We start from the raw sequence: 13,276 nt of genomic DNA, 5'->3' as shown, positions 1-13,276 counted from the left end.
TTCTTTTCGAAAGTAAGTCCCGATGGCCTTCCACAAGTAGGCACTACTTTATGTGTTGAGCGGTTTCCTCTTCATACAACAACGTTTAAAAGTATGATTAGTTATTAAAACCAACAAAAAAATGTATCAGTAGTTATTTTACTTATTTAATCTTTCGGAAAAGCTTACATCTCTCCTCAATGTGTTACTCATATTTTTTTTGGCTTAAGGTTGGTTTAGACACAACACATGAGTCTCCAGACCTCTAGGGTAATTTTCCTCATCTTATGTCAGTTTTTAATAAAATCAGTTATTGGCTTAGTGCTGATCGCATATGTATGTAAACTAAATATACTGGGCCCATTTAATTAAAATTATAATCAAACTTTACATGACATCAATGCTTAGAAGTAAATTTTATGTGACTTCATATTCAACTTCTATCCACGACAATGAATATGTCAGTTAGTGTGTTTTGCAAAACTTTACATGACATAAATGATAGATTTTTTGTTTCTTTTTTCTTTGAATGAATGTACAATTATATTCAACAAAAAAGAGAGTCCATGTTACATTATGTGCATCCTCATTTTAAAAAGTCTAGAAAACTATTACAGGATAAGCTCGTATCGTTTGTGTTGTGTTCCTAATCTTATTGTGATAAGTCCAAGTCGTATATTCTTAGGAGTCTTAGGCCTTATCTTATTCTCGGGTCTGTTGTATAAATACCAAAAGTTCATAAGTTAATAAAATCAAGTTAGTTCGACACCTAATTCTACATCGTATCAGAGCTAAGATCACAAAATTCTCTAAATTATTGATTTCTCTTCTTTGTTTCATCGATTGTTTCGATCTTCTGTTTTTCAATTTTCGTTGTAGCGTGACAAGCAATCATGTCTACGGTGGAGGATAGTTCTTCTGCAAACAAAACAGCTGTTGGTCAACAACAAGAGACCCATGTGGTGTCTCCCTATACTTTGTCAAGCTCCGACAACCCCGGTTCCATGATCTCGTCGGTTTTGTTAATAGGCGACAACTACAACGAGTGGGCAACGGAGATGTTAAATGCCCTCCAAGCTAAACGTAAGACAGGTTTCATCAATGGAATAATCCCTAAACCAGCCGATGACGATCCCAACTTGGAGAACTAGCTGACGGTGAACTCTATGATCGTTGTTTGGATACGAACTTCCATCGAACCAAAGGTGAAATCTACAGTCACTTTTATAGCCAATGCTCATCAATTGTGGGTAGACTTGAAGCAGCATTTTTCTGTTGGAAATAAAGTTCGTGTTCATCAACTTAAAGGTCAGCTCGCGTCGTGTCGACAAGAGGGCCAACCGGTTATCGACTACTATGGCAAGTTGTCTTCTCTTTGGGAGGAATATCAGATTTATAAACCTCTCACTGTGTGTTCTTGTGGTTTGTGTACCTGTGGAGCTACCTCTGCTCCGGCAAAAGAAAGAGAGGAAGAAAAAGTTCATCAGTTCGTGTTGGGTCTCGATGAGTCCAGATTTGGTGGTCTATGTTCCATTCTTGTTGCCATGGATCCTCTTCCCTCTCTTGGTGAAGTTTACAGCAGAGTAATAAGAGAGGAACAAAGGTTGTCTTCTACCCGTCAACGTGAACAAAAGAGGAGGCTGTGGGTTTTCTTACCCGATCGGATGCTACTAGTGGAAGCAAACCAGACTCAATCATGAGTAAGAGTCGTCTCTGGAAGCAAACCAGACTCAATCATGAGTAAGAGTCGTACTGGTCATGAAAAGCGTGATTGTTGGCAACTCGTCGGCTTCCCAGACTGGTAGACGGAGAGATCTGAAAAGAGTAACAATGGTCGTGGTTCTAGCAGTAGAGGAAGAGGCGGTCGTGGTTCTTCTTTCAACAGCACCGGCCATGGACGTGGTCAGCTGGTTTCTGCGCATGCTACAACCCCCAATTCGTCTGCTTTTCCTGAGTTTACACAAGAACTCTTGAAGGCTTTCACTCAGTTCCTTCAAGGAAAGTCCAACAATAACACTTCCGCAAGCAATAGCTCCGACAAGTTGTCTGGTAAGATTAAAATTGGCAAAGTTATTTTGGATATTGGAACATCTCACCACATGATAGGGAATGTCTCTTTGCTAATCAATGTGGTTTCCATTCCACCAAGTCCATTTGGATTTGCTGATGGAAGTAAAGCTTTTGCTATTAGCATGGGAGTTTTTTCACTCTCAAATAATGTCAAGTTGACTAATGTTCTGTTTGTGCCTTCTCTGACTTGCACACTAATCTCTGTTTCGAAGATTTTGAAACAAACAAAGTGTCTTGCCATGTTTTCTGACACTATTTGTTTCTTACAAGACCGTTTTCGAAGACTTTGATTGGAAGCGGTGAAGAGCGTGATGGTGTGTATTATCTTACGGATGTGGCTACAACAAAGATTCATATGGCGAGTGCGGTCTCTGATCAGGCTTTGTGGCATCAACATTTAGGATATCCTAGTTTTTCGGTTATTTCGGCTTTACCTTTGTTTTCTAGTTCCTCGTCTTCTGTTAGCTCTTTGTCTTGCGGCGTATGTTTTCCAAAGAGCATTAATAAAACAACAGATTGTTTTTCACTGATTCATTGTGATGTTTGGGGTTCCATATCGTGTCCCTTCTTCTTGCGGTGCATTATATTTCTTAACAATTGTTGACGACTTCTCAAGAGCTGTTTGGACATATCTTTTGCTTGAGAAGTCTGAAGTTCGCAGTGTTCTGCAAAATTTCTTGACATACACGGAAAAACAGTTCGGTAAAGCGGTCAAGACAGTTCGAACCGACAATGGGACGAAATTCATGTGTCTTTCATCTCATTTTCGTGTCAATGGCATTGTTCATCAGACGTCGTGTGTGGGTACGCCCCAACAGAATGGTCGTGTAGAACGTAAGCATCGACACATTCTCAATGTTGCTAGGGCTCTATTTGTTTCAGGCAAGTTTGCCTATCAAGTTTTGGGGTGAAGCTGTGCTCACCGCCGCCTATTTAATCAACTGCACTCCATCTGCTATTCATTCTAGTCGCAGTCCTTATGAAATTCTTCATGATTGCAAGCCTACTTATGATCAGATCCGTGTTTTTGGTTATGCGTGTTATGTTCACCGTACTACACGGGACAAGGATAAATTTGGTCAGCGTAGCCGTAAGTTTGTATTTGTGGGCTATCCTTTTGGTAAAAAAGGATGGAAGATGTTTGATATTGAGCGTAATGAGTTTCTTGTGTCTCGCGATGTTGTTTTCCAAGAAGATGTGTTTCCTTATGCTGCTACTGTTTCGTCTTCTCCGACTGTGGTGTCTCCATCACCGGTTCATTGTGATGATGATTGGATAATGACCACTACGGGTGATAGGGGGAGCAACGTTGTTCCTCCCGCAGCTTCTCTTCCGGTGACTCCGGTTATTGCTTCTCCACCTGTCAATAAAGACATTGTTGGTTCGGTAGAAGATGAGTCTCTAACGCCTGCAGAAACGGTTGTTTCTGATGTTTCTTCGCCAGTTTCACTTCCGGACACTCCTAGTACCGAGCTAGTTCCTTCGTTAGTTCCTGTTGATCGACAAGTTCCGCAGCCTACTCCTGCGCTACAACAAAGTACACGCACTACTACGCTTCATACGCGTCCAGAGTTGAGTTACTCCATTCATGTTTTGGCACAGTTTATGCAAACACCACATGAAGTTCACATGGATGCTGCTTTGCGAGTTGTTCGTTACTTGAAGGGATGTCCAGGACATGGTATTTTGCTTCCTTCCTCCCCGGAGTTATCACTTGAAGTTTATTTTGATTCGGATTGGAGCTCTTGTCCGGTTACTCGTCGTTCTCTTAGTGCTTATGTTGTGTTACTTGGTGGTTCGCCTATTTCATGGAAAACTAAGAAACAAAAGACTGTTTCTCATTCTTCTGCATAATCTGAGTATCGAGCCATGTCTTATGCTCTTAAAGAGATCAAATGGCTTCGCAAATTGTTGCAAGAATTAGGCGTCGACAAAGCTGCGTCAGCTCGTTTGTATTGTGATAGCAAAGCTGCTATTTATATAGCCACTAACCCAGTTTTTCATGAGCGCACTAAGCATATTGTCATGCTGTTCGTGATGCGGTTCGTGACAAGATTATCTCGACACAACATGTTCGTACAACGGAACAGCTCGCTGACAATTTTACAAAAGCACTTGGTCGTCGTAATCAGTTCCTCTACATAATGTCCAACTTGGGTGCTCAGGATCTTCACACTCCAACGTGAGAGGGAGTATTACGGGATAAGCTCTTATCGTTTGTGTTGTGTTCCTAATCTTATTGTGATAAGTCCAAGTCGTATGTTCTTAGGAGTCTTAGGCCTTATCTTATTCTCGGGTCTGTTGTATAAATACCAAAAGTTCATAAGTTAATAAAATCAAGTTAGTTCGACACCTAATTCTACAAAACCCAAAAGACTTTTAGTACTTCTAGTACATATAAACATATCCAACTTTTCAACCTATATCAACTGTTTATGATATTATATCTCCGTTACATTTTTTATACATATTAAAAAAATACTTAACTGAACTTATCAATAGTTTGTAATCTCCGTTAGTAATCTTATCATTTACCGAAGAGTAAGACATGGATATTCACCCTTTTGTTCATCCTTTTTTTTGGTTTTAATCAATGAAAATGCATCATATCATATTACATTTAAATAAAATTAAAAATTAAATGAATAAAACATATTATAACAAAAACCATTAACAAAAATATTAATTTAGTTGAATCTGAACCGATACCTAATCTCGTTTAGTTGTAAAATCTAAACCATAATTCACCTTTATAAATTCAAACTGACATATAAGCTTGTTTATTATTATAAATTTAAAACCTGAATTCTCTTTTATAAACTCAAACTGACACATAATCTCGCTTAATTGTAAAATTTTATCCTGCTTTATAAATCTAAACAGACATATAATTTCTTTTAATCGTAAGATTTAAAATTCTTATTTGTAAACTCAAACTAAGGTATAATCTCATTTAATTGTAAAATATAAACTCTGAATCCTCATTTAAAAGCCCAAACTGATGTATAATTTTTTTTAATTGAAAAATTGAAATCTTAATCCTCTTATATAAATTAAAATCGATATTTAAACTCATTTAATAAAAAGTCTACATATTTTATTTCTTGTTTTATTTTTCTAATTTTAAAATTGATTTATTTTAAAAATATATAATTACATGACATATTATTGTATTTTGATTGGCTAATTAAGAAAGGGTAGATTAGAGTTGTTTACCTTTACGAATAAATCCCAAAATCTTTCTTTATGAAACTAACATGTTAGAGTGTCATGTGGTGGAAAAGAGTACATGTTAACAAGAGCACTTTTGGCAATGTGGTGGAAAGAGTAGCTTCCAAGTTGTCGGGATGGAAGGGACGTACGTTGAGTTTGGTGGGTCGGATCACTCTTTCCAAAACAGTCCTATCAGCTATACCAATGCTTTCGATAAGTGTCATCTCCTTACCTAAGTCGACATTGGCTCAGTTGGATAAGATTTCGAGGAATTTTTTCTGGGGAAGCACTTCTGAGAAGAGGAAACAACATCGCCTTGCTTGGGACAAAGTCTATTCCCCAAAAAGAGAGGGTGACCTTGGTATAAGATCTGCGGCTACTATAAATAAAGCTTTGTTAGCAAAGATTGGGTGGAGGTTGATTTATGATGGGGAGAGACTATGGGCACGTGTTCTGCGTCGCAGATAGAAGGTGGGTACTATCCAGGATACATCCTGGTCAGCCGTACAGAGTAATTGGTCTTCAACATGGCCTAGTGTGGCGACTGGTTTGCGGGAAGTTGTGTTTCCGGGTATGAGTTGGGTGCTTGGGGATGGGAGGTCTATCCGTTTTTGGTGAGATAAGTGGCTTTCTGATAAACCACTGTTAGAGGCTGTGTTGGTGGATATACCGGGGGAGCTTGTTGATTTGCGAGTTATTGACTTATGGGTTGCAGGTTCAGGTTGGGACATGGCCCGTATTGTTCCATTTGTATCTACATCCACGTTGTCATGCCTTGTGACCGTGGTGGATGATATGGTGACTGGGGCGAGAGATAGACCAGCATGGGGTTCAAGTCTGGATGGCAAGTTTACAGTTGAATCTGCACATCATTTTTTAACACGAGACTAGACACCAAGAACTGACATGGGTGTGTTGTTTGGTAAAATCTGGCATTTTAAGGTTCCTGAAAGAGTGAGATTTTTCTTTTGGCTGGTTGTGCATCAGATTATCATGACTAATTCGGAAATACAACGAAGGCATTTATGTGATTCGGGGGTCTATCAGGTATGTAAAGGGGGTGAAAAGACAATTATCCACGTCCTTAGAGATTTTCCGGCAATGCCATGGTTATGGAGTCGTATTGTTGGTCCGGATAGAAGAGGTCATTTTTTTGGCCATGGTTTGCTGGAATGGGTGTTGGGGAATCTGGGGGATACGTTAGTAAGGTATGATGTTCGTTGGGCTATTCTGTTTGGTATGACTGTATGGTGGGGGTGGAAGTGGAGATGTGGAAACATTTTCGACGAAATTGAAAAATGCAGGGACATGGTTAATTTTGTTAAGGATATGGCAATGGAAGTGCATCATGCAAATTTGGCTTGCCGTGGAGCGTCAAATGCAGCGGTTCGAGTGGAGAGGCAGATTGCATGGACTCCGCCTAGAGAGCTGGTTCAAGCTGAATACTGATGGTGCCTCTCATGGAAACCCTGGTTGTGCTACGGCTGGGAGTTTTATTCGGGATGGTATGGGATCTGGATTCAGGGTTTTGCGCTGAACATAGGACATTGTACGGCTCCCTTGGCAGAGTTATAGGGGGGGTCTATTATGGTCTACATATCGCCTAGGAGAAACGGCTCACTCATGCAGAGCTGGAGATTGATTCAGAGTTGGTAGTTGGTAGTTGGTTTACTCACGCCAGAGATAGTGGATACTCATCCCTTGTCCTTCCTAGTGTGCTTGTGTTACTTTCTTTCAAGGGACTGGTCGGTCCGAGTTACGTATGTGTATAAGAAGACTAACCGTCTTGTGGACGGGTTAGCAAACTCTGCTTGCACTCATCCTTGCTAGAAAGTCACTCATTCGGACCGACCACTATCCCTTTTCAATAAAACATTCGGACCGTTAGTTTTTCTAAGATTCGAATTTTCTTATTAGTTTATATAACCCTCTCAAAACGACTTTAAAAGTAAAGCGACTTATAAACTAACAGAAAAATTCTAAACAAAGATTTAATCCTGTTAGTTTTCCGTCAGATGATTTAATTTTAAAGGCACGACTAAAATGGCAAAGTGAACTAAAATTTTTCTATTTAAGTATAAAGTGAATGAAAACTTTGGCATCTAAATGATATTTCAAATTTATTTAAACATCTCAAAATTTAAAAGTTAAGGTATTTTTATTTTTTTTTCCCATAAGAAAATTCAATTTAAAAAAAAGACCGAACCGTAAAAATTATTTTCAAAAAAATAAAAAATAAATAAATTTATTATGCGAAGATTACTTGTGTGATTTTTGCTATTTCTCATGTACTTGTGCAGTCCTCGTCCTCAAATTAGTGATCCCAAGTCTCCTAGAAGTCATAAATGATATCAAAATGATAAGGACAAATCTACCACCAGGCACCAGCTCCATCATCTCTACCAATCGGCAATCGTTTCTTTCTCGCTCACCCGTACGTTTTCTTCGAACAACTTTTAGTTTTATTTATGCCCTTTTTGCCAAGAAATTTCGAATTTTGTGTTTGAAATATTTCTGGATTTTGTATTTATTTGAAGAATTGAGATGGGTTTGCTTCAAATGTAATCTTCGTTTGGGTGATGCAAAGATTGAATCTTTTTTTTTGATAAATTTCTTTTAAAGAGTGCTATTTCAGTTGTTGGAGGGGTCTGCACAAATCAAAAAGGGAAATTTTTGGTCACAAAGAGAGCAGAAGTAGTGGAGCTCACATTTGTTATTTGAGAGGTGGAAATAGATTATGGAAGCTTTGAGGATTGAGGAGAAGTATGTGGAAGTCATGAGAGTTTTGGATGTTGTTAAAGAAGAAGTGAGTGAGGTGAAGCTTGATATAGCATTTGTATTGGGAGAGAGAAGTGCAGTAATGAAAGAAGTTGAGGAATTGAGTTTAAAAACGGAAGAGGATTTGAGATTGTTGGAGAGTCTTAAGAAAGAAACTGAGGTGGCGAATGAGGAGTATTTGATGGCTGAATTGGGAAAGGTTGAGGCTTTGAAGGAATGTGAGGAGATTGAAAGGCAAAGAGAAGAGAAAGCTAAAGAGGTTTTGGATTTGTTGGTCGAAAAGAATAAGAGAATCAAGGAAGTGTTGGAAGAAGCGGAGATATCAAAAGGTATTGAGAAAGAGTTGTTTGAGACGAGTTCAGATGTTGAGATGTTGCAAACACAGCTTGAGCTTGTCAAGAAAATGGAGAGGAGAGTTCATAGGAGAGATAATAGCATGTCAAGATCAAACCAATCTTTTGAAAGAGGGAAGTATAATTTATCGGTTTTGAAAGAAGTAACAGAAGCGACTGAAATGAAAAAGGAAGAACTTGGTTCTGTTAATGCTGAGCTCTTTCGGGTTATGGCGGTAATGGATGCGTTGAGGAATGAAATTAGTCAAACAAAAGAGGAAGCATCTCGCCTAGATAAAGTCTTGAGGAAAGATGATGTTAAGATTCAGAAACTCAACTCGAAGATGGTTATGGCAAAATCTAAGTTGGAAGCTGTATAGATCGCTGAAGTGAGAATTAGCTCGCTTGCTTACAGTTTAGTTGGTTCTCTTGAGAAGTTAAAGAAAAATAGAAATGCTGCAAGGAAAGAGGAGCTTCTTCTCAAAAGAGAGACGATGGTTACAAAGGCTGAAACACAGAAAGCCAAAGTTGATTTAGATGAAATGGAAAAAGAATTGATTTCCAAATTGGATGAGCTTGAGGATGCTAAAAGCGCAGAGGCTTTAGTGCTTGAGAGGCTTGAATCTCTTATAGAAGACACAATGGAGAGTCGGGAAATGGAGTCTGAGCATTGTGCAATGATTACAATCTCGAGGTTTGAGTACGAATATTTGATTAAACATGCTTCTCAAGCAGAAGAAACCGCAGAGAAAAAAGTTGCAGCAGCAGAGGCATGGGTTGAAGCACTCAAGGCTAGCACGAAAGTGGTTTTGATGAAGACGAAAACTTTGATCAGAGAGAGTGGAATGACGAAAGTGGAAGAAGAAAATGAAGCGTTTAAGATGGAAAGGTCATTGTCCACGAGGAGATTGGTCGAGGATGAGATTCAAAAGTTTAAGCTGTGCTCTGAAGCCAAAAGCTATCTTTCTCCTAAACCAACTGGAAAACTCACGCCAGTACAACGAGGGAAGCCAAGAAGATACTCATCTGCAGGGACTCCAACGTTTTTTGTAATCAAGAAGAAGAGAGTTCCAAACTTAGCCAAGTTTTTTAGCCGGAGAAGTTAAAATAATAATCTTTTTTGACTTGTGAGAACAATTATATTTGTCAAATTGCCTAAGTAAATCCATGAAATGTTTCATATGCTTGTTCAGTCTTGTGCATATGACCATTCTAGTAGCTCAACTGGCACTGGGATTGTGAACATGGAGTGTGTCGCTTATTTTGACAGTGTGTTAGGATCTTTATATGATTTTTGTGTTCTAGATATATTCATGTTTTACGGTTGGCTATGTCTAGAAGGTTTTTACGAGTAAAAGCAGAGCAGCTTACCAGAGTGAATAAACTTAAAAATTCGAAAAGCTATAGTTATAAATTGTTTGGTTATAAATTTATAAAATCAATCAATACAATAAAACTTGAATGTTTCTCTCTAGAACATGACACATCACATTCTGGAGATGACACATCATTTAAAATAGGTAACCAATGAAAACATTTTAATTAATACAGCTCATCATTCTATTACAATAATAATAACCATTTGTTCCATGTCACTTTACTTTTTTTTTAATTGATATTCTATTAAATATCATAAGAAATTAAATGGCATGAGTGGATGACCCAATAACATATTCCTTGAGAATATTATTTCAATAGTATTATTAATCTATAGAAACCCCGTTATATAATAACATCATTACCTTTAATGAAGCCATAAGTGCCACAGCTTGGTGAAGTGTGGTAGATCTTATAATGTACAAAGGTTTATCTTCTTATAATGTTTCCTAAAGGCATTTATAGTCAACAGTCAATTAACCATATCAAAGACGTTAGAAACAATTAACATATTTGTTTTTTTTTTTTTTTTTGTTTTTGTTTTCTTAATTCGAATCAAACAATTTGTTTGCTTTCTTAAGTTGCTCTTTTTGTTTAATGAAAATGAATAAGAAGAGTATCATTCTTTGAGATCCTTAAATAGAAATTTGTATAAGAGCATCTCTAATGTTCCTCTATTTTTGTCTCTAAACTCTATTATAGAGTAATTTTTGCTCAAATCCATCTCTACTTTCACCTCTATAATAGAGTTTGCAATTTTTTTCTCTATTTATAGAGAAACTCTATTTTTTCCTCTATAAATAGAGTTGAACTATTTTATTTGCAAAGTAGTCCTCTTAATCTTTAACTTCTTTTGTTTATGACCAAAATAAATAAAATAAATATTTTTAAGGACTAATAATATAAATTTAAGTATAAATATTTATTCTAAAATATTGAGACTAGCATTTGCAAAAGATAATTTTATGAAAGTGTACAACATTTAAAGTAAAATGGATTAGTTTATAATTTTTATGAATAAAAGGTGTTAAGTGTAAAATAAAAATAGAATCTATTTGAAATATTCTTTTATAGAGGAAGAAATAGAGAAAACTATTGGAGCAAAACTCATCTCTATTATAGAGGAAAAAATAGAGAAAACCATTGAAGATGGTCTAAGAACTGAGAAGTGGAAAATGAGGAATTCCTCAAAATTCTTTATATATATTTTATGTTTTTATCTACTATTAATATATATTAGAAGTGATAAAGTAGCTTAAAATGAAAATAACATCTATTAGAAATTATGTTTTCTTCTTTTTTCTTACACAGATTATAATCTAAAAAGATATATAGTTTTTTAAAAGCTTCCGTTGAAAATGTTGAACCCAATTTTGTTGGTTATTGGTTCATCTTTAGCAAACCAAGTTTGAATCTAAATAACATGAGTTTTAGGAATGCACAAAGCACAATGTTCTCTTCTCATGATAAAGTTTATTTAAGGGCATTTATATCACTTTCCGGCCTAAAAGATTTTGCAATGCTTTGCTTTAGAAGCTGCATATGATTTTTAGTCAAATGCAACAAACTATTTAAGTGGTATGACGACGTTAAGAGTTTGGAAACATTATGTGAAATATTGTTTATATGAGCGCATACAAAATATATGCAAGGACTTATGAGAAAGCTAACACTAATAATAGTGCTCCAATGCATCATAATACAAGAAAAAATAAAATTGATTTTAGTTTATAAATTCATTACAATAATAAAATAAAAAATAACCAGAAATAAATAATAACAAAAATCTAAAAACAAAATATTACCAATAAAGATTGTCAAAAACTATAATAATAATAATTTTTAATTACAAACACCATACAAAAATTCTTAAAAATAATTAAAATTAAAAAAAAAATAAAAAACAATCCTGCGGCGTAGCGCGGGCACTATCCTAGTACATATAAAAATAGTAAAACTATATTTAAGACATGTAATTTTCAGTATATTGGAGCGGATATCCGCTTATTTATATTATAGGTATATATTTTTTTTGATTTTAATATAAAATTATATAGATGAAAGTGTTGTGGTTTAAAAACTAACTAGGATAAGATCCGCACATACGTGCGGGAAACCCTTTTTTTTTTCTTTATTGTATAAAATTGTATATTAAAATATTTTGTAAAATAAAATAGTATTGTTTTGGACAAAAAATATCATGTATTTGAATATGATGTATAGATGTATAAATTTAACAAAAACCAGAGTTTAATGGACCATAAGAGTATTAGTTTTTTGGTAATTGTATCGATGGGTTTTTATTTGGATCCGAATTTGGCCCATTAACACTCTTATCTTCTTCGCAATGTTCTTTCGCAAAAACAAAGAGACAGCAAAAAACAAAACGTCGAAACGATAGAGAGAGTTGTCTGATCGAGTCAAAAAACGAATTGAACAATATAGATCGGATTTCTCCGATAATCTCTGAGGTAATGATATTAAGAGTTCGGAATTCCAGTAAAAGCAACCAGATCGGATTCCCCCAAAATAGTTCAGATTTATCTGATTATCTGTCTTTTAAAAAAAGGATTTCGACTTCCATGGATAAGTAAGGTAATAGGTCTATCTTTTATTTTTATATTCGTCGTTTTAATTATCAAGATTTAGTGTAGATTTCTAATTTACTTGTTCTTTTATGTATGTATATAGTATTGGTCTGGATTCTTAAAGGATTGAATCGTATATGGATCTTCTTGTACATGTTTGTATATATTTCCAAAAATTTAAATCATGTTTTTTGTTTAGATCGAATCATTCTATGACCTATATTGATTTTTATAATTACCGTCTTTGTTGATTTGTAAACAAAAAACAGGAATACAAATATCTACTCTGATGAATTATCTACTCTAATATTTATGTTTTGTGTGTGCTGGGTAAAATTTCTTTGAATTAGACGGTAATTGGACTCGGCAATTAGATTGAAGGAGGAGTATGAACATATTGGTCTTCAATTAACTTTTTCTTTGCATAAAGTTTTCAAATGAAAGGTAAGAAAGCAAATCAATTTTGGTTTAACACTTTTATAGTGTTCATTTTCGTTTAACAAAAACTATGTGACATTTGTTTATTTGTGAGGGTAATTCTGGTTTTGGACTAAGTTTAAACTACCTTACAAAATGGGAAGTGTCGTAAAGAACAAATCTATACACAATCATGGTAAGTTACTATCCAGGTAAGTTAATCAAGTTTGAATTCGACATAAAGTTTATATTTTATTCCAACAAATAAAATAAAAAAGGTAAAAGATTTGGACCCCATATATCTAAGTTGATCTTTACCCGTTTTGAAATTAGTTTTACTCAAATTAGTGAAGTCTCTAATCTCATCTCATTACTCATAATTTTCCCGTATACTGGAGCGGATATCCGCTTATTTAAATATTAAATTATAAAGATGAAAGTGTTGTGGTTTAAAAACTAATTGAGAATCAGAAACAAGAGGAGAACGAGACTTGCAAGCCTTTGTCATATCTTCTATCCCCA

The 13,276-nt window shown here is 35.5% G+C and overlaps 1 protein-coding gene and 2 pseudogenes across 3 annotated transcripts; all 3 read left to right on the top strand.

Annotated features, from left to right (window-relative positions):
* The first annotated feature begins 1,145 nt into the window (after window positions 1-1,145).
* LOC147934454 (uncharacterized) lies at window positions 1,146-1,679 on the top strand. The gene has a single exon (XM_087472637.1). The coding sequence runs from the start codon at window positions 1,146-1,148 to the stop codon at window positions 1,677-1,679; it is 534 nt and encodes a 177-aa protein (XP_087328763.1).
* A 6,320-nt stretch (window positions 1,680-7,999) lies between these two features.
* Window positions 8,000-9,703, top strand: LOC104724163 (protein PLASTID MOVEMENT IMPAIRED 15 pseudogene; annotated as a pseudogene). The gene has a single exon (XR_015570508.1). The product of XR_015570508.1 is annotated as a protein PLASTID MOVEMENT IMPAIRED 15 pseudogene (transcript).
* Window positions 8,867-9,703, top strand: LOC147934453 (protein PLASTID MOVEMENT IMPAIRED 15 pseudogene; annotated as a pseudogene). The gene has a single exon (XR_015570509.1). The product of XR_015570509.1 is annotated as a protein PLASTID MOVEMENT IMPAIRED 15 pseudogene (transcript).
* Window positions 9,704-13,276: the final 3,573 nt, after the last annotated feature.

This window comes from Camelina sativa, chromosome 11, assembly GCF_030686135.1.
Source record: "Camelina sativa cultivar CO46 ecotype springtype chromosome 11, ASM3068613v1".
NCBI lineage: Eukaryota > Viridiplantae > Streptophyta > Magnoliopsida > Brassicales > Brassicaceae > Camelina > Camelina sativa.
Note: the sequence above shows the minus strand (reverse complement) of the source record. Positions and strands in the feature narration are given on the sequence as shown.